This window comes from Macrobrachium rosenbergii, chromosome 58 (genome assembly GCF_040412425.1).
Source record: "Macrobrachium rosenbergii isolate ZJJX-2024 chromosome 58, ASM4041242v1, whole genome shotgun sequence".
NCBI classification, from domain to species: domain Eukaryota; kingdom Metazoa; phylum Arthropoda; class Malacostraca; order Decapoda; family Palaemonidae; genus Macrobrachium; species Macrobrachium rosenbergii.
Window position 1 is genome coordinate 4,561,481 of NC_089798.1, and position 22,846 is coordinate 4,584,326.

Below are 22,846 nucleotides of genomic sequence, written 5' to 3' on the forward strand. Positions count from 1 at the left end.
CAAGCGCAACTTATCTCTTTCCACAATTGTGTAATCCACCTTTTGGAGGTGTAAGTCAGTGTTCACCAATTTTTTTTATGTGATATAGAAACAGTATACTGTATGATAACTGCAGTACTTTAGGTCTGTTATCCGTGGCTGGCATGGTATTGGGGGAAGAAGGATAGGAGGTTTTCCTTCTATTTTGCTATCTCCTCGCCTTGTTATAGGTTGTTGAGTTTTGGGAAGCTTGGGGTACTGTGTACCTGGAGTACCCACCAGTCATTGTGTCTTTTAATGGATGGGTAGTGTTTATCTGATTTTGTGTTGTGTGGGTAACAGAGTTATCTTGTTGTTTTTATGGTACTGCACCCAGGGCAAGGGCTCTTGTTTTATATTGTAATGCTTTGGCAGCCACCGGAGTATTCCTCGGCTGCAAAGCTTCCACTGAAGTAAGGGCTCCCCTTGGCTTTACTGCCACGCCACTATGGGTCGAGATGAGCACCGGCCAGAGGCAGTATCTTCCTGTTTTAGCTCTCTTACCAGGTAAGGTTACAACAAGCATTTTACCAATGCTAGCTACATTCTCTATTTCAAATTCATCTCCATTGCTGAGTGTTTTTGAGTACTGTAGTATAATGTCCATGTATCCCACCTCCTGTCAATGTGGGATTCAGCTAAGTAATTACTGGTAAAGTTACATATATAAAATTACATTTTTATGATAAAATTAAGTTTTGTATATACTTACTGGAAGTAATTTCTACAGATCAGAGCTCTCCATCTCCCCCACATGGACTTTTTTTTTCAAACGTGTTGCGTTCTTCGATGTTGTTTCCTCTGTCCTTCCCCAAAAGTGGGCATAGTTACCTACTGAAAAAAAGAATGAACGCTTACGTAATTCAAATTCTAACTGCTGTTAGTGTTGAAACTCTTAGCTAAATAATTACTTGGTAAGTATATATAAAACTTTATTTTATCATAAAAATGTCATATCTTTCGATATAATCGCACCTCAACCAACTGAGCATAATGAACAGCAGAGGAATGTTGACAGGTGAGTGGGTGGTAGTGGTAACCAATCACTCACCTACCTACTGCTAATTTACCAGCTTGTTAGCAACCTGCAATGAATGTTTCCAGCATTTGCTGTGAATACTATATAAAAAACTTAAGGTTAATGTATCTGTGAAAATTTAGAATTATCTGAAAAATTGGTTATATTTACAGTGAGGTCTCAGGTACTAAATCAAATCTATGAGGTAAAATCAAACTATTACATGTTTTTAGTGTTTAAATTTTGCAATGTGCCCTGCAACTTATTATGATTCTTTATTCCTCTATAAGTCTGCTAGATACAGTATCATATAGCAGCAGAAATTGTCTAGAACCTACAGTATTCCTTTTCTGCACCTTGAGCATTTGGACAATAAATTGTTTACAAATACTGTACACTGCTGTATGATTTAAGAGTGAGTGTACATCACATATCATTGTCATCAAGCATCAGAAATATTTTACTAGAGAAAATTTATAAATTGCACACCATTTTGCTTTTCAGTTGCGGAAATTGAATATTAGCTATAACAATATTCGGGCGTTACCTGGAGCTTTGATCGAATGCCCCAAGTTACAAGTGTTAGTGGCTCATGGAAATGATCTCATTCACCCTCCCCAAGCAATTTGTGATGCTAGTACAGAAAGTGCTTTTGTATTTTTGAAAGAAAGGCATAAAGCATCTAGTGAAGGAAGGTAAGGCTTTCAAAAGTACTGAACCAAGAACAAAATTACAGAAATAATTTACTGGATACTACTGGCGTTTCTGATTTTTAGATATATGTACACTATTGTATTGGCATACAGTACTTTCAGTGCGTTAGCCAGTATATAATCATTAATTACCCCACATACACATGTGCAAGCCTTCATATTTTATGTGACACTTGATATACTTGTACAGTTTTGATAGGTCTTCCAAATTAGGTTTTAGTAGGTCCTCCAAATTAATAAAGTTTGAAAGGTAACAATGTAATGATAAACTGGGAGTGTTTAATATTGTACAAAGGTTTTGACTTTATCTTTCAGAAGTCATACTCTTACATCAGCTGTCTTACAAAAAAATGATATTGCAATACACTGGCGCAGATGCTACCTATCCTCTTGAAGGAGCTGCAAGACAACACAACTTGTTGTGCAGCCACCACAGGGCCAAGGAAAAAAGATTCCAAGGGCCTGTGTGCAAGACCATAGGAAGACAAGAGTGTGGTCTATGAGGCCACGTCTTGCTTCCAGACTGACAGAAACTTCCGGAATGCGAGGGATGGATCAAGCCATCGACTTCGTGAGCTCTCGGGTGGAAGGTACCAGTATTGTCGTCGTCAGCTGCTGAGTACCTCCTTTGATCGCTTCATGGAGCCAAGAGGAAGATGTGTCCTTAAACACTTCTTCCTTGGGAGAGAGCACAGCAAAACTGGACGACATCCAGCTGAGGAATGTCGAGCCTTCGAAAGTACCAATAGCTCCCTAATAGGACAAAGTAACGAATGATCTGGACTATCGACAAAGTCCAAGGAGGAGGGGGAAATACAAGGGCTCGAACCTCGGCAGTAGATGCCAATGGATTCGGACGGCGACATCCAAGAAGGAGTAGAGGCGATCTCATCCCCTGTTCTGCCCCACGCTGCTGAGTAAGATGAGACAGGTCCAAGAGGCACATCTTCTATCCGATGACTCGTAAGGCGTGGCAGAGCACGACAGGAACCCTAAACAAGAGTCACATACCCAGGGAACAGTTCCTGGGACAGCAATTTTACCAAAGAATCTTTCTCGGCCCATGGCTAACTCTCGACTGAGGATATGAAGGTTACTCAGATAAATATCCAGACAAATGCATACTTACACGCTTCCCATAAATGAAAGGGAGAGGAGCAACCGGTGGAGAAGACGAGAAGTCCAGACTTGAAGAGCACTAACCCAGGAGGAGTTAAAACGAACACAGCGAAGACTGATCTGAACTCGACAGTGTTGTAGGAAAGCTGGAAGGTCTCCCAGTCCTGAACACACAGGATGCACTGCCTCAAGAACCGCTCTGTGTAGCTGCTACAGGAGGCTGGGTCAAAGATTGTCCATCACCAATAATAGGTACAACATGAACAAATAAAGAAAGAAAAAATATATATGATAACACATGTGGATGTAATGATTGTTTGACATTGCATTTACAAAGAACAAAAACATAACAAAAGATAGTTTAACAAACATTATTAGTGAAATTTTATGAAATATAGAAAAAACAAACCACTGATTTATAAACCCATGAAAAAGGTTGCATGTGAATTGAGCACTTAATATATTATAAAGATAAACAAATGAATGTCGTGAGTAAATTATCAGAAAAAATCCAAGTTATTACAAAAAAAGAGAGTAAAACTCGACCGCTATGATAAAATATTTTCATTAGCTATATTATACAATGGAACGTAAATGGTCTACAGATCAGATTAACCTAGAAGTACAACTGTTATTAAAAAGAATATGAACTAGTGATCTTATGTTTACAACATATCAACAATAGGAAAATATACCTTAGCATCACCATCATCAGGAGGCATTTTAGCCCTCAGGAAATTTAGGTACAGATAGGGCATACATGCCCCACATAACAAAGTAGTTCAAACAATATACCTCCAGTAAACATCAGAAGACTTGCAAATATCAGATATTAAAATTCAAATAAAAATTTATCACCACTAATTTATAATTTATTGAACTAACCTAATAAAAAGTCTACGACTGACAAACTTAAAAGAATTGCTTAATAATGTCCAAGGAACCTACATTAATAGCCTGATTTTAATGCTCACAACCCAATGTGGGACTGTAATTGTACAGACTCAAATAGAGCAGGAAGTAAAACAGAAGAATGCAGAGATTCATAAATGATAATGATAATCAGCACAGATTTTTCTAAAACACATGGAACATTTTCCTCAACATAAATGGACTTAAACTCTAATGTACAACAAAGCATAGTTGAACAGATTGGATTGGAATACAGGGTTGTCTTTGCTTCAAGTGATCATTTCCCAATATTAATTTCACCCCTACAAAATAATCCACCAAGTATGTCCCCTCAATATAACATTTATAAAGTCTCTTGGGAGCAATTTAATTCCACACTAGCAAAATATCCCCTCTGCATTTGAATATTTAAAGACCAAATGCCCCTTAACTCAGACTTCTTGTTGATTTCAGTAAAAATTTCTTACCTAACAATAACAAAATCAAATGCCAACAACAAACCAAACTCTGTTGTTTAAAAAGACTAACAGAATTAATAAAAAAAAAAACAAATTGGAAGGCTGATTCTTTAGATAATTTTTGAATAGAAAGTTCAGTAAAATAAACAAAACATTACCAATATTAGAAGGCAGACAGTTAAAAAATGACTATATCATTATTATTAGAAAAATACATTAAAACCTCTTTATAACAAAATAATGCAAAATTTAAAGAATCTTAATTCAAGGAAGAATCATTTTGTGGAGACATCTTCCAACAGGCCCAGTGATTGTGCTCCCTTCAAAAAATTAAGAAAGCTCCTAAATGGTGACCCTTTCAGCCCTAGACATCTAATAAAATTGGAAAGAGAGCTAGAGGCATCCTAAAGAAATAAGCTAATGTTCCCACTCATTAACCAGTGAGGTGATGCTTAGCAAAACTAAGCTATGTGGCAAAAATTTAGATGAGCATTCCCTTTTAGATGTGCTATGGGTGGCATATCTACTATAAATTTTCATCCCCCTCTCTCTGAGCCACCTCACCTTCATCTGACATACGCCCAGGGCGCCTGGTTTTTTTATCTAGCTCTCCAGGATTTTACAGTCAGGTCTTTCTAGTTCCCAAGGCTACGGGCAATTGGAGGCCAGTAATAGACCTATCGACCCTGAGTCTCTTCATCAGGAAGACCTGATTCAAGATGGAAATGCCTTGTACAGTCCTCGCAGCTGTCAGAAGCAACGATTTTATGCTCACAATATTTGAAGGATGCTTACTTCCAGATTCTAATCCATCCATCTTCCCGGAAGTTTCTTCGCTTCAGTCTTGCAGAGCTGGTGTTTCAGTTCAAAATGCTATGCTTCAGCCTTACAACAGCCCCTCAGGTGTTCACAAGTGTTCACCTTGGTATCGACATGGGCTCATTCTCAGGTTTAAAAAGATATCAAAACATACTGGCTAGATTTTAGCAAGTTCTCAGGAAAAGCTAATCCAAGAAAATGGGATAGTCTTCTCAAATTTGTCACTGGTTTAGGCATTTGATAAACGTTTTCAAAGTCCAAACTTTAAATCCCAGTCAAATCATTTTTAAAAAGCTGGGTAGGATCATAGACGTGTCATCGATCAAGAATTTTGATTGGAAATTTAATATGGAAGTTCAGTTGAAATTTGCTTCCTGTTGAACAGAATAAATCTGCCAAGTTGTCAGTATTTGTTTTGACAATGATGGTTCTTAGGTTTTATAACCACCCTGGAGAAACTTGTTTCCCATGATTAGTGTAAAGCATCTTTCACTCCCCAAACCTGGAAAAAGAATCCCAGTTTGTAAAGGATTACATCAGTTTCTTTAACAAGTCACCCAGATTACTAGAGAAATGGTAAATGCTCCTAACTGTGGTGGTTGAGAAAATAAAATTTGACTCCCATAATTTGGGTCACAATGTCAGATCTGCACTGGAGCTTCTCTGTCAACTTGGAAGACCTTCTGACGAGAGGATTTGAACGAAAACAAATTACCAGGCAAGCAACTTTTTGACATTGAAAAGGCATATGAGCTGGAGATATGCAATATTAAAAACAGTTACATAAAAACAGCATCCGTGGACATTTACCTAGGGGTTTATCAAAACTTTCTGACAAATCGCACTTTTCCATTGAGCAATTGATGATGTATTCCAGGCAAGAGGACATTTCCACTTGAAAACGGTGTATTGTCAAGTACATTTTCAGGTCTTAGGGAAACGGTGTTCCACAGGAAATCATCAGGATGGCAGACTGTTTACTTTAGCAATAAATGATATCAGTAATAATCTGTTGGAAGATTAAAAGTAAATTGTATATGGATGATTTTGACATATTTGTTCACCAGATTCCTTAAAACATGCAGAGGGAATCATAAATAAAATTATAATGGGAAAATAGATGAATGGGCCTCATCTGTGCCTGAATTTTCTATACAAAAGACCAAAAGAAGTAATGAAAAAAGCTAAAGAAATCTTTAAAATCAGAAATCATTCCATACCAATGTGTCCTCACAGAATGGTTTTTGGGATTAGTATATGATACTTGAACTGGGAAGCCAGATAACATACTTGAAATCAAAATGTAAAAGACATTAAATCATAATTAAAAAGGGCCCCCACTACTTCACAGCTGGAGACTATCCAGTACTGTCCTGTATAAAGCAACAGTGCTGTCCATCATTGATTATAGAAGCAAAATGTATGGCTTCTCATCAGATCTTGCTGAAAACTTAGACCAGTTCATAATGAAGGCCATCTACTGTGATATGTTCCAGGAGCTTTGAGATCAGAACTTCATCTTCAGATAGTTGATTTCTTGCTTTTCTCTCTCAGAAAAACATCTTTCTGTGTCTGCCATCAAGGGCTCAGAGCTGCTTTCTGTCTTCTATGTTTGAAAGATGTGGACAATGTCTTCCTCTGAGAATTCAGACAAATGATTCTCAACCAAAAATTATTTGGAGTAAGTCTTGTTTATAAACTCAACCTCCTTTGGGAATTAGACTCTAGAAGATTGTTTGAGTCGTAAATTAAATATGAACCTTTAAAAGTAAAATCACCTTTTTTTATGTCAATCCTCAGACAGAAATGAATAAAAGACAGTCTTCTTACTGAAAATATTTATAAAAAGTTATTCAAACCCATGGAACACTCAGTTTAATGACAACATACAGGAGAACATATAATCAGTAAAAGTCTAAACTTGTCCAATGTACACTGACAGATCTAAGTCACAATGACGGATTTGGGTTTATTCAGTATCCCAAGACAAAACATATCAGTTTCTGTTGACCAGATAATGCCTGGTATTGTTACAGCTTTGTTATGTCAGGGCACTAACATCAGCCTAAAAATAATTAAAAGAAACCTCTTTGAATAATTTTGTGTTTTATAGGCGACACAGAAAGAAGTTAAGAATACCTTTCAGCCTATAATAAAAAAAGTGGTTAGACAAAAATTAAGTTTTCATCAGCTTAAATTGCTGATAATGAAAAATATTGAAATGTGTTGGATCCCCCCATTTAGGGATTAAAAAATGAACTTGTCTGTTCAAAGGAGCTAAAGAAGCAGTCCACATGACAAGAGTAAATGTAAAGATCCTTCTATCTAATGACAGTATGGTCCTTGATACTTTTTAAACAATCGTTTGGTGGCTGCTCAAATGGTGTAGATATAAGTGAATGAAGAACCTGACAGTAATAAATTATAATAAAGTGATGGTTGAAAGTAAAATGATTAAGATGGCTGGTCTTTTTGACCTTTTTGAATTCCCCTTCACTACCAGCAGGTAGTGAAGGAAGATTGATCCATCACACGCTGGAACTGGTTAGATAACAGGTCAAGAGTGGTCATTCTGTTTGAATGTAAATTGTAACCTGCAGCGAATATCAAATTTGGGAAATAGATCAATTCCTCTCTCAGCAATCTTCAACAAATGATAATAAACAATTTTAATGTTCAGCTGAGCGCTGTGAAGAATTTATAAAAACATTAAAACCACATTTAATAGCTTTGAAAACAAAAAATTAAAAATTTGTCAATGTTATGAATTTAAATGTCAGTCAGGAAGATATTTAGGTGAATGTTGATAATGATTGTTCTAAAAATTTTGATTACCATAAAGATATTAAGAGTAAATACCACTTTTGACTGATTATATGACAAGAGAAGAGATGTAAGTCTTCCACATTATGTTTTTTAAGGAATATAGCAGGATCTTGTGTAAATCTTTTTAGAAAACTTGGTATTTTATGGAAACCAAGGTTGTAAATTATCAGGTGATGTGGAATTTAAGCAAAGGAAAAAAGGTTGAGGCATAATACAGTTAATATGGCCATCCTGGACCTTTAAAGTTTGTATGGTTTGCTTAAAGGTTAGCTTAGATGAAAAGTTTGTGATGTTTGTTAAAACATTTTAACATCTGCATGCATGCATATGCTTGATTTTTTTATTCAGTGGTTGTCCGACTTTTGATATTCTTTTGAATATTTATAAACACAAGTATTAATAATTTTTGAATCATATGTGAGGTCAGTATTTAACTGGTTCTCCAATGGTTTGACAGGGTCTGTGAAAAGATGAGAAGAGAAGAGTTTTGCCTTCTGAAAGTGAAGAATGGAAGTTTTGAGGTCAAGACTGTTTAAAATGGCAGATGGAGTGCACACTGTAATCCTAAGATTTAACTTTTATAGAGGATTTGTAACCTTACAGATGTAATCTGATAAAGACATAATTTATTAATTTAGTAGTTATGCAATGGTAATGAAACATTGACAAAGTTGCACAATTTAGCAGTCCTGAAAATTACTTTCAAAATGCCCAAAACTAGCTTGAGAGCTATCTTCAATTAAATAAAATATAATTTCAGGCAGACATTGTTTTTTAGTTGTAAATCAGAAGGAAGAGACACGTTTCTAAAAACTATTTTACAAATGGTGGAACAAAAATTTAAAGTTGTGTGGAAAGGCTGTTTTTCACACTATTTTATTGAGGAGGAACAATGATGTAGAAGAGATTTTAAAAAGAGAACTAAGAAAGTGGCAAAGTGTTTGGTTTTTAGTAGTACTGCTGATGAGCTAAATGTATGTTTTGTTATATTAGTGTGTTAATATGGAAGGTTTCTGCAGCTTTTGTTCTCCCATTTGTGGAAGGATGGATCATCATAGCAACTGACCTTAATTTTGGTCCCATTGAGACATTTTAAGATAAAATGTCATTTCATCCAAATAAATTGAGTGCTTTTTGAAGCTGGTAGTCAGTTTTCCTTGGTATGGTTAATGGTGTTTTAATAGGAAACTAAGAGGCCTGAACAGTAGTTCATTTGACTTCATTTTAGAAATCTGAACATGCTGCATTGTATTTTAACCATGGATCATGTGCAAAGATACCCCCTTATTTTGGGTATTATCACTATTCAACTCTGATTTCTAGGAATAGTGATCAGGTGTGCTGAACCTCCAGTCAGTTTATGATTCTCAGGCTCCCTCCAACTGCAGAAGCTCTTCAAATGACAAATTTTTAATTACTTTGTATTTTAATTGATAAAAACTCTTAAGATCTTAACATAGACTTATCTTATTTACCCACACTAATTATATGGTAAATCAGGTATTTGAAGAGTACAGTAATATAGATTTTGGTTACAGCTGGATAGTTGACATAATTTTAGTATTTCATTTTAAAGTAAGAATGCCAATGATCAGATTCATCTTGTCATATGTGATTTTTATTGTTTTTAAACAGGTTTTCAGCTGGTAAAAATTTATCCTAAAATGTTAAGACCTCAGGTTTGTTGATTTGGAAAATACAAATTAATAAAAAAAATATTTTTATTTTTTGCATGATTTGTATTATGGTAAATTTACACTTCATTGAACATTTAAATATTTAGATGAGAGTAGATAATGGTAGCTTGAATTGGCTTTTGACTTTGAAGCATAGTAGAAGATGCATTTGAATCATCAACCACCCTTTGATCAACTTAATTTGCTGAGGAAGGAATTTATGAAATCTTACAAGTGATAGTTTTTCAATATTCTTGAAGTAGACTATTTAGTGTAAGGTAATTTTCAGAATCCTGTCTTGGTTCACCAAAGAAATTTACATGGTTTTAGTTTTGGATTTAGTATTGTTATAATTATAAACAAGTTTAACAACCCCACAAGTCCATTTTTCTGGACTTGAATATGGTAAACCTGTTACTGAGTTTGTACACTAAAGAAACAAAAAATTGGAACAAGGTAAAGAACTTTGCCAGTTAAATATGAACAAACCTATTGTGTCACTAATTATCCTGATTAATAAGTCAAGGCCCTCATGGGATTTAGAACTAAGCAAAATCTGCCCAAGTGAGGGGGAAAATCTTCAGGTGTAAAACACATGACTATACTTGATGGCATATAAGTCCCCCACCTTGTCAATACCATGCAGTATAAAATGCTCAGAAAACAACATTATTGTTTAAATGTGAAAATTTGTTATAAAAAAGGATTTTGACAAAGGAAAAATCTATTTCTGGGGAGGGTCCGGTGTCAGCCGGTGAAATAATCCATTCAGCACTTATTTCTAGGTAATTCCGTTGCTAGATACCAGAGAAAAGCTAAATGTAAAGCTGGGGTTACTACCCCAGAGCGAGCTCAAAGAAATGGAGTCGTATATGGTAAAGGGTGAGATTGTCACAATCACGGGACCCTGCCCTATAAAGATTCCCAATGTCAAAAGTCCCAACGAGAGGTGCCGATACAAGCCCATGCACTACTCATGGACTATACACAAGGCAACACTAGTTGCATTCCATGTTAGCACCCACCCCACTAGAAAGATGTTTACCATGGGAGGGAGAGAATGAAAAACAGGTGGGTCACCGGGTGACACGGGCCCCTCCCCAGAAATAGATTTTTCCTTTGTCAAAATCCTTTTTCTGGATCGGGGTCCCGTGTCAGCCGGTGAAATAATAACAGAGAAATAAACATCATTCTTATGCTAATAAAGACTTAAAACAGAGATGTTGAAAACTAGGAGAATTCTACCTTGAACATTAGTAAGGTCCTCTAAATTCATGTAATGAAAATAATGTAAGTGGTCACCGTCTAAGATCATGAGCTTAGAATGAACCTGAATAGGCTTGTATTAAGAAAATACTCTCTGCCTAATAGCAGACACGATGACAACAGTACCTCCCCCTTTTTTAAAAGAGAGGATCTGACAAAATTACGAGGTCCTGTCTAAAAAGCCTGTAAGGAGAAAACTGGGCACAGAAACAGACCTTGTAAAGGGAGTACTTTCCAAGGTGACCACCGAAAATGAGGACCTTCAACTGTAGATAGAAAGTTAGGGTGAGGAATTCATAACACTACCCCTGATGAGGGGAAACCAAAATGATTGGTTCTGCTAGACAGGGCAGACAGTACAGGAAAACTAACTCTAGAAGCTAAGCTGATTAAAAATTTTGGGTCTTCCCCAACAAGGAAAGTAAGAACAAGATGATTGTTGGTTACAAAGACCAGGAAACCGAATGTGGACGGAGTACTGGTCTTGACGAACACAGACCTTAGGGATGAAAGTTAAGAGCCTGTGAGTCTGGTTCCAACAAAACACTTTCTGAGGCCAATGCGGCGCATCATTACTGTAGCTTCGAAAACTATGTGAAGAGTGCTAGTTACTTAACTGCAGAACCATACTGCAGTAGAGTAGGATCCCTTAACTGATTTTAGGAAAACAGTAATAACAGGACCAATATCAGTTTCCTCCTAAACTGTAAGATTCACAAAGACCACAAAGCCAGGGCATCAGAGCTTGAGGGGGCTGACGCAGGCTGAGTTTATACCAGACGTGACAGCTTGTTTCCTTCCTTATTTGTAACAAAATATACTGTATAAATACATTTTGAAACAAAAAAGTGGATCCCTTTTAGTTTTCTGTAAAAGAAAACTATTGAGATGGCTTTGTCTGTCTGTCCTCAGATCTTAAAAACTACTGAGATTAGAGGGCTGCAAATTGGTTTGTTTATCATCCACCCTCCAATTATCAAACAAACCAAATTGCAGCCATCAAGCATCAGTAGTTCTTATTTTATTTAAGGTTAAACTTAGCCATGATTGTGCGTCTGACAACGCTATAGGACAGGCCACCACCGGGCCATGGCTGAAAGTTTCATGGACTGCGGCTCATACAGCATTATATGCTGTATAGAAAACTCGATTGGGCTAAAGAAACTTCTGTGCACGTTTTACATATTTTTCTTGCATACGCAATACACAGTATGATAGGTTACGCTACTGGTTAATGAGTGCAGTATCACTGTCTTTTTCCTATTTTGCTTAAACATGAATACCACAATACTAGACTGGAATATTAAACATCTTTTTCTCTCTCACTTACCTATGTGGAGTCCTGAAACTGCACACATTGGCCAGACTTTTAAAAACTTGCAAGGAGGTTTACAAGACCTCCTCCCCCTACCCCTCCCCCAACACCAATTTATCATTGAGGTCCTGTACCTCTTGTACCTCCTTGATGTCTAGAGGGTCCTGGTCATCAGGATGTGGCAAATAGACATAGATCCTTCACTGGATGAACCTGGCACATCAGTACCCAAAGCTTTACCAAGAGTCTTCTCATCAGAAAACCCATTTTGAACCTTGAATCAAAACAGCCAACCTTCGAACACCTTAACATCCACAACCCCATGCAGCCTTTTGAACTTTATAGCTGTAGCCTTCAACTCAGCACTGCTGACAGGCTTGACAGGTTGCCATTTGCCAATGGAACCAAATCAAGATCAACTGTTCAATGTGCTCATGACGGCCTTTTGCCATTACCTTATGGGTCTGACTCCTGGAGGTCGCCTTCCCAAAGTCCACCGCGTACTTCTTCAGCTTTTCCTGGGAAGCCTTGATATCATGCAAGGTTGACCGTGCAATGGTGTACTCATTTCGTTACATGCTGTAGACCAATTTGCCTCAATTCTCGATTTTTAGTGTATGTTGAAAGTTCAACACCTTCCTCACCCTCTTAAGCAACATACAACTAACAGCACCTGCAATGCTGCAGGCACTGCAGCAAATTGTCTCCTCTGCCCTCAACCAAAGGGAAGGAGTGTGTCTCTGTGTGTGTTATACATGCACACTCTAAGGGATATCAAATGCATTTGTCTCTTTTGGGTTGTAATTTTATGCATTTTCATCTTTTACTCATACAGTCAAAATGAATATGAGCATATAAAATAAAAATGAAAAAAGTAAGAAATGTGTGTTATAGGCTTTAATGTTTGTGATTCCCCCCACCCCTCTCTCTCTCTCTCTCTCTCTCTCTCTCTCTGGTAACTCTTCTTTTTTTGCATTTTGCTGGATGTGTTTCATTGCAAGTTACAGAACAGTACTGTAATGTCCTGTAATAAAATTTGGAAGAACCATAAACATAAAGAAATTCAAAACCAAAAAAGCTCTAAAAAAAGTCAAATGCCTGCCTACCCCACTACACCTATCCCACACGTTCACACCTCCCTCCCCAGCGGGAGAAAATCTTTCCGTGACCACTCATCTCCTATAACAACCCTTTGTCCAGGTAAGTCTTCCTGTAAACAGCCTTACTACTGCTCCCCTCCCACAGCTCCTAGCCATCCGACCACACCCTACACCTAGGAAATTTTTCCTGGCCTCCCACACCCCCCGAACCTTTTCTCAGTACAGGCAGTCCCCAGGTTGTCAGCAGGGGTTCCCTTCCAACAGCGTGATGACAAGCGAAAATCTCCGATAACCGAAAATCGGTGCTTTTTCAGCGATTTTCGGTACTTATCTGTGCTGTTAAGTGCCAAAAATCCCAGAGTTTCAGTTATCAGTGCCTCTGTTAAGTATGTGTCAGTGCCATGACAAAGTTTACCTTTGTCATGTCTTTTCTTTCCTGAAAAATGTACAAAGCATCGTACTGTAGCTACCAGTCGGGCAGCAGATAGGTAAAACTGTTAATACTGAGTGATTGGCTACGATACTTCCTACCGTTCCAGACAGTATCGTTTCTTAATGACAGTACATACTGTGCGCAGGTTAAATTGGTTACAAGTTAAAAGCATTTCAGTTCAGTACAGTATAAATACAGAACAGTATATATATAAAATAAAAATATAATTGAAGATTTTTATTTACCATTGGTAAATAAAAAGGAAAACGGTGCGTGACGAGCGGAGGAACAGTAACTATCATAAAATTGTGGTCCAACATTACTATTTTAAATTGGCTGACCCTCTTCGGTGTCCATCTTATCCGATACCCGGGTTAATGAGGGTCGACTGTAACATATTGTACTTTACATTATCTTCTTCAGATTATTAGAGTACTGTGTATAATTGTGTAGCAGAATTTTTAGAGCCATTGCTCAACATTGACAAGTTAAACCATCAGCCATTCTTCCTGTAATTTGATTAAACTTGTATTGTCATTATTATAAATGTAAAATGACATATTTTCGCGAGATACGGAAGAACACAAGTAAGTGAATTCTTTTTATATTTTCGCGAGATATGGAAGAACACAAGTAAGTGAATTCAATAAAAAGAAAAATTGACAAGACAGTCCAAAGGTACATGTGGCAGTTGCCATATTTGCTTGTTATACTTTTAATGTAATGGTAGGTGTAAAATACAGACACTTTTCATATAATGACCAAGTTCCATTCTTGAAACTAGGTTTTAAGTGAATTGGTCAGTAAGCAAGGAGCTGCTCCTCGTTGGTAATTCAGTTTCACTGCACTGATATTGAGTTATTATAAACCATCTTTAGATCTTGCTGTAACATCACTTGTGCTACATCTATGACATTTCGAGTATATTTTTAAATGCTGCTCTATGTTGTAAAAAACATTATTAATGAAATTAGCTCCAATATACATTAAGCAGAATCCTTCATAACTGGAACTCATAAGACCAAAGAGTTGCCAGTTATACTCATTTGTTGTTGCATGAGAGAAATCTTCTGAAATGTCTTATGTATAATCTGAACTGTCGTTCGGTGATTCATTACTATTAAAAAGTACCTATTTTTCACATTATTATTATCTTAAATAATAGTACAGCCATACAGCAGATAATGGAAACACACATTGATGTTTTAGACAGCAGACACAAGCACATTGAAACTTACTCACTCTCTCTCTCTCTCTCTCTTTTAATGATACTGAGGGAGGGGGAGGGGATCACAGTGGGCACGTACATTATCTTGATGTGATGTATACAAAGGCATGCTACCCTATAGTGTAAGACTACTGACATGTTGACTTTACATAACAAAAACTCTGTTATTTACGTAACATTTTTTTAATTAAACTTTCTTCAAAGCTTATTCCAATACACAAACTTTTAGATAATATCTTATATTTGATATACAGTATTGTTGTTTTGTTTTCATTTTGTATGTAGATTTAAACACATAAATTTATCCTTACAGTCAGAGTTATCTACTGGAGGCAGAAGAGATAGAGGGGAGTGAAAGTTGGAGGACTCCAGAGGAGCTAACCTCTTTAAATCGAACTTCTTTTGTACTTCTTTGATTCTTTCTTCTACTTCTTTCCCCCCCCTCAAGTAGGACGAATTGATGAGGTTAGGGGCTAAGGGACCCTGGCCTTTGGGCCCGTGTCCCGACGAGTCATCCTATGTAGTGTTTAGTGTAAATGGCATGGTCATTTCCACTTCTGCAAAATTTTACTGCAGAGGTGATTGTGAGAATGGATCGCTTTTCGGAAGGGGTACACATTTGAAGCTAATTGTGGAAGTTGTGGTGGTTGAGTTGCCACCCAATATGGTTTGGATGTAAGAGATAGTGATGGGATTTTCCCATTGCTGTCTTGAGGGTGGAATCATCTCCAGAGATCAGCCCATCCAAATCCAGTGGCAGCTGGATTTTGGCTGGCTTTTGTCTGGAAGCCCCAAATACAGTATGTTTGAAGTGGGGAGTTGGTCCCCATTAGTTGGGGCAGAACTCCCAGCAGGCAGATTGGCTTATACCTGGGCCACTGCAAGCATATTGGTGCTATCCCGTAAGGGTAGGGTATGGGGTGGACTATTGGGAGTCAGCCCTCACTTGTGCCATTGGTGGAGAATGCAAATACCTGGCTGATCCACGATACTTTTTTGATATAACCAAGCAGGTTTGGGTGGGTGGGTTGGTTAGCCGGTATGTTATTGGTGGTTTGGTGTGCATACCTGGCATCATGGGGTCTCTTCACGGGCTTTGGCGATATGTTGGGGTGGGGAGGCTAGGCAGTACAGGCAGTCCCTGGTTATCGGTGGGCTCTGTTATAGGTGATCCGGTTTTTCGGGGCTTGTCTAGCGACGAAAATCGGCAATTTTTGGCGCCAGTATGTGCTGATTTCTGCGTATTGGTGCCGATAATCACGTATTGGTGCCGATACATACTTAACAGAGGCACCAATAACCGAAATCGCTGAAAAAGTGCCAAAAATCACTGATTTTTGGTTATCAGCAATTTTCGCTTATCATCACTCCATCAGAACGGAACCCCCCGCTGATAACCAGGGACTGCCTGTAGAAGCTGCCTTGTTTTCCATTTATGGTGTGATGTTGGAGTCTGTGTGGGGGCTCTTGGGTGTTGGGAGTGCACTTTTTTTATTTCTCTCGTGGACTGGCTTGCTTAAAATTTATAGATTTGGCAAATAGTCTTCCCTCCCCTGGATCTGATGACTCACTGGCACTGGCAACAACTGGCATGGAAAAGGATATTGGGGTCGACTTACAGATTTCACCTCAGAAAGAAGAGACTAAGGTTGATGCAGCCTCTCCACAGGGAGTCCCACAAAAAGATTCTAAGAGTGATGAAAATCACCACAGAAAATTGACATTTCTGCATGCATATGAAATACCCCTTGAATGCCATTATGAGTATATTTTTGTATCATTTAAACAATATGGGAAAATTTTAGAGATACGTATGAATTACAATGAAGCTTATGAGAAATGGGAAGCCTGGATCTCTGTTGAGAAACACGAAGATGCCTTTAGTGCCACATGTAACATTGAAAGTATTCTCCGTAATTGTAATATAAAGGGAGCACTTTGTGACAGATTCCCTAGAAATTTAGATGTTTATCGCCCCGCTGACTGGAATGAAAATGATCTCTGACTCTTGAAAATAATCTGCAGAGAATACCTTAACACCCCCAATGGCTAACAGCAACTGCAAAAGAGGAGAAATATAATTATTTTAAATTCAGTAAATACTTGCAAAAGAAAGTATGCACTATAGGAAATGGTGATATTTGTAGATTTGGTAAGAAATCTGTTCTTATTCATGCAAAATCCAAGACACAATTGCTTATGCTTTGCAGTTTAAAAGTAGATGACAGTGAAATGTTAGTAGGGTTTATAATTTTACTTCAAAGAAGAGGAGATATTAGATATGTGTCCAAAACAGGTTTGGCAGGTATGTAAAATTCCAAAAACTACAGTGATGATTATTATTTTTGAGGATCATGCTGTTCCCTCTCAATTGTATAAAGAAAATGAAAGGTTGTCGGTACGCCCATACAAACAAAAACTGTTACAGTGCTTCAACTGTTTTAGATACGGTCATCCTTCTCGAGTCTGTAGAAATGACAAGTTGTGTGACAACTGTTCTTCACCAGCACATGGTGAATGCACACAGGCACTCAACGTATCAATTGTAATCTGGGTCATTAGTCCAGTGATAGAAAATGCCCACGTTTTCAGATGGAAACAGCTGCTTTACTAAAATCAGATGCAGAGCAGATAAGTGTGGGTTATGCCAGAAGACTTCTAAGGAAGGAAAAGAATTATGCTAAGGCCATGAAATCAAATATTAGTGAGCAAGATAAACAAAATATGCCTGGTAAGCCTATGAATGTAAACATAATTTCAGATATAAGTGCTAAGCCTCCAGTTCAGATATCAGTGCCTCCAATTTTGGATATTACTCCCTGTCCCTCAGCACCACCTTCTCCTACGATGAGTAGCCCTAGGCTGTCATCTCGGGCGTTCTCTCTGCCCAATTTAGGAGAGGAACTCGGTACTCAAGAACATGTTAATGCTCACAAAACAGAGGGAAAATACCAACACACCTCCCCACTCTCCAATAGGAAAAGAGGGAGACCACCTTCCTTTTCCCCTCCAGTTACAAGACATGCTGAAATACCTAGCAATAGGTATGAAATATTGTCTCTAGTTGATGGAGCAAAATTGCCTAATGAGATAATTCACTCAAAAATCACAGTTGATATACACCACAATCCTCGCCAATCAGATAAGCTGCATAATGTTATAGTGTAAAACCAAAAATATCTCAACCATCTTTTAAAAAATTATCAGGAAGTAGTAATAAAATGAAAAATTCAGAATTGAGGACTACTTTCAAAGAGTCCCCTAAAAATAACCAGCATTTTCTCCTCCATCTTGCACTGGAACTGTCAAGGCCTGAGGGCTAAGTATGAAGAGCTTAAGATGCTCATTCATGAATTCTCTCCAATTTTTATTTGTTTACAGTAAAACTATGTTGGATATTAATACTCCTTGTCCAAGGGAATACACTGCATATTGAACTGCTTATAATCCTCAAGTAGGAAGTCATGGACAGAGTTTGGTTTATATTCGCCATGACATTCCTCAGATACCTTTAAATCTGCAAACTTCCCTTCAAGCAGTAGCAGTGCAAGTAGAATTAACTAGAAAATATACTGTCTGTTCTCTCTAACTTCCCTCCCAATGATGATGTCTGCTGTAATGATGTAGTAGGGTTGATTAATCAACTTCCTCAACCATTTCTTATTGTAGGAGACATGAACAGACATCCATTGTGGGGTGATGTTTTTTAGCTAATAGAAAAGGAAATCTCATAGTATCACTTGTTGAAAATGAAGACATAGGGATTCTTAATACAGGTGAGCCTATTCACTTTCATATACAAACAGACTCTTTGTCATGTATTGACCTATCCATAGCTAGTTCTAATTACCATATTGACTTTCACTGAAAACCACTGGATGACTGGCATACTAGTGACCATGCACCAATAATCATGAAAAGCAACAGGAGTCCACCAAAGCATAGATCTTGCTGGTGCTTGGATAAAGCAGATTGGAATAAATTCTCTAACCTTTCAAATTATAATGAGCAAAAGACATTTTAGGCATTATAAGATGCATCCTACATGGACACAACCGTACGGGTATAGACTTAGACAGGTACTTGGCACTACTGATATTAGTAGAAATCAGGTGCTTCCTTATAAAATGTCAGTAGCCCCGCCATGGAAATTAACAGAAATTTCATTTTGTAAATATTTTTATGGTTTTAAGAAAAATATGACAGTTATAGAGATCCGTTCCATATTTATGGAACACAGTGAAGGTTCATAAGGATTCAACTTGTGCATTCACAGATGGCTCCAAATGCAGCACTGGGGTTGGATTTGGAGTTTTTGGTAATAAGTTTTGCACCAAAGGTGCACGTCCTGTTTTAACATCTATTTTTATGGCAGAGTTGCTTGGGATTTTAAATGCTATTGGAAAAATAGCAATTATTGATTAACCCTTAAACGCCGAGCCTCTATTTACAAAAGTGTGTGTCGTATGCCGGCGGCGTTCGGGAGTTAGCGCCGAAGCAGAAAATTTTTTTTTTTTTTTGAAATCACAGCACACTTAGTTTTGAAGATTAAGAGTTCATTTTTGGCTCCTTTTTTTGTCATTGCCTGAAGTTTAGTATGCAACCATCAGAAATGAAAAAAAATCATTATCATATATAAATATTGAAATATATGACAGCACGAAAAAAAAATTTCATATATAATTGTATACAAATTGCGCTGTGAGCAAACAGTTAAAGCTAACAAGTTATTTTTTTTATTTGTATTGTACACTAAATTGTGATGATTTTGGTATATAACAAATTGTAAAACGATCTAAGCAACACAGAGAAAATATTATCAAAAAATGATGCGTGAATTAGTAATGCGCAGACGTAAAATAAAGTTTTTTCAAAAATTCACCATAAATCGAAATATTGTGGTAGAGACTTCCCGTTTGTTGCAAAATGAAGGTAATTGATTGAATATTACTGGACTGTAAGTGTTTTAGCTTACACTTGCAGTTTTCGACCAAAGGTAGAATGTTTTCTATTTATCGTGATTTATATGAAAATATTTCAAAACTGATAAAAGCTACAACCATGAGTTATTTTTTGTTGTATTCTACATGAAATTGTGCACATTTTCATATACTGTATAAAACTTTATGTAACGACTAATATAAAACGGTGCAAACATTATGACAAAGTGACAAAAGAATTTCTGAGATGTTCGGCCAAGTTACCGCGAGGATGTAAGGAAAAGGTTTTTTTAAAAAATTCACCATAAATCGAAATATTGTGCTAGAGACTTCCAATTTGTTGCAAAATGAAGGTAAATGATTGAATATTACTAGAATGTAAGAGTTTTAGCTTACAATTGCGTTTTTTCTACCATTTCGGTCGAGTTAAAAAGTTGACCAAAGGTTGAAATTTTGGCACTTATCGTGATTTATATGAAAATATTTCAAAACTGATAAAAGCTACAACCATGAGTTATTTTCTGTTGTATTCTACATGAAATTGCGCACATTTTCATATATTAAACTTTATGTAACAACTAATATAAAATGATGCAAACATTACGACAAAGTGACGAAAGAATTTCTGAGATGTTCGGCCGAGTTACTGCGCGCGGACGTAAGGAAAAAGTTTTTACAAAAATTCACCATAAATTGAAATATTGTGCTAGAGACTTCCAATTTATTGCAAAATGAAGGTAAATCATTGAATCTTACTAGAATGTAAGAGTTTTAGCTTACAATTGCATTTTTCTACCATTTCGGTCAAGTTAAAGTTGACCAAAGGTTGAAATTTTCGTACTTATCATGATTTATATGAAAATATTTCAAAACTGATAAAAGCTACAACCATGAGTTATTTTCTGTTGTATTCGACATGAAATTGTGCACATTTTCATATTTAATACTTTATGTAATTAATATAAAACGGTGCAAACATTACGACAAAGTGACGAAAAGAATTTCCGAGATGTTCGGCGAGTTACAGCGTGCGGGGACGTAAGGGAAAAGTTTTTAAAAAATTCACCATAAATCGAAATATTGTGCTAGAGACTTCCAATTTATTGCAAAATGAAGGTACATGATTGAATATTACTAGAATGTAAGAGTTTTAGCTTACAATTGCATTTTTTCGAACATTTCGTCGAAATCAAAGTTGACCGAAGGTTGAAATTTTGGCACTTATCATGATTTATATGAAAATATTTCCAAACTGATAAAAGCTACAACCATGGGTTGTTTTTATTGTATTTTACATGAAATTGCACACATTTTCATATATAAAACTTTATGTAACGGCTAATATAAAACGGTGCAAAAATTACGACAAAATGACTAAAGAATTTCTGAAATTTTCGGCCGAGTTACCACGCGGACGTAAGGAAAAAGTTTTTTCAAAAATTCACCATAAATCAAAATATTGTGCTAGAGACTTCCAATTTGTTGCAAAATGAAAGTAAATGATTGAATATTACTAGAATGTAAGAGTTTTAGCTTATAATTGCGTTTTTCGACCATTTCGGTCGAGGTTAAAGTTGACCGAAGGTTGAAATTTTTTGTAGTCGACGTACGGTACATCCACTCGGCACCCGACAGATAATTTTAGTCGACGTATGGTATGTCCAGTCGGCGTTTAAGGGTTATACAGATTTTACAATTTTAGCGATTCTAAGTGCGCATTACAGGCACTTAATGTTTTTAATTCGACAAACCCCTTGGTTTTAAAAATTCAGCAATGGGTGCACCTATTATTATACAAAGGAACACACATTAGGTTTTGTCAGGTTCCAGCACATGCTGTTCTGCATGGAAATGAAGAAGCTGACAGATTGGCCAAAGCAGCAGCTCTAGATTTACTTCCAAGGAGGTGTCCACTTTTATATAATGATTTCTTTCCAAGCATTAGAAAATTTATAATTAATTTGTGTCAAGAGCATGGGAATAGTATAGGAGAAAATAAAATGAAAAAAATTACGGATGTTATGTTTCCTTGGAAGTATGGCAATATTCCTAGAAGATGGGAGACAGCTCTTTGCCGCTTAAGGATTGGGCATACTCACCTAAACACAGCTTTCTGATGGCCGGGGAAAATCAACCTTTTTGTGAGAATTGTCTGACCCCCTTGACTGTGAGGCACTTGCTGGTTGAGTGCCTCAGTCTTGGGGATATTAAAAGCTGTTATCTCTCTGAGGCTCTTGGTCGGGATGGCAGGTTCATCCTTGCCAAGATCCTTGGAGGGATGTGTTGTATGATGCCAGTGGCAATTTTAGATTTGTTATCGATGCTGGTCTTCTACCAAAAATATGATATTTCATTTGTTTTCTGTTATCTTTTTATTGTTTTTATAGCATCTGTATTGTTCATTTATTTGATATTGGCATCAATGACCCAGTTGTCACAATGCCAGACAACTCAAAATCATTCATTCATTCTTCTTCTTTTCCAAATACACTGAATATCCAGCTACTCTATTTTAAATATTTTGTTATTTTAAATAATTTTTGTTAGTTCACCTTAGGATGGGACACAAGATCTCCCCCGTTTAGCAAAATTTGCCTTCATAAGAAAACCTTCACCGTAAACTGCATTTTTACAGAGATGGGACACAAGATGTAAAACTCAATATAATTGGGTTCTGTGGTAGCAGTGAAACAGATGGTCCCTGTTTTTGGAGAGGTTCTGCGCTCAGTATGTTCATCTTCATTGTCTTATCCCTTCTTTTTCATTGCGGCATTCTCTACGATATATTCTCCAGAATGCATCTAAATCAGTCTTAATAGATTTAATCTGCCCTCTGCTACATTATTGTAGTTACTCCTGGAAGGACCTATGGCAGAACAGGTCTCCAGCCCTCCTTATTCTCTGATGAGACATACTAACTCAAAGTTCACATTTATACATCTCATAGGGTTACCAGTATATCAGTGTGTCTCCTTTTATGGATGAAAGACATTTTATAATGTTTA

General features: G+C 36.9%; 1 protein-coding gene across 1 annotated transcript in view; it reads left to right on the forward strand.

Moving 5' to 3' along the window:
• Positions 1-22,846, forward strand: part of LOC136837203 (uncharacterized) — a 160,943-nt gene that overhangs the window by 42,916 nt on the left and 95,181 nt on the right. Inside the window, exon 5 of the mRNA XM_067101872.1 lies at positions 1,541-1,731. Coding sequence (XP_066957973.1) covers positions 1,541-1,731 — 191 coding nt within the window. The remainder of the gene's footprint in view (positions 1-1,540; positions 1,732-22,846) is intronic.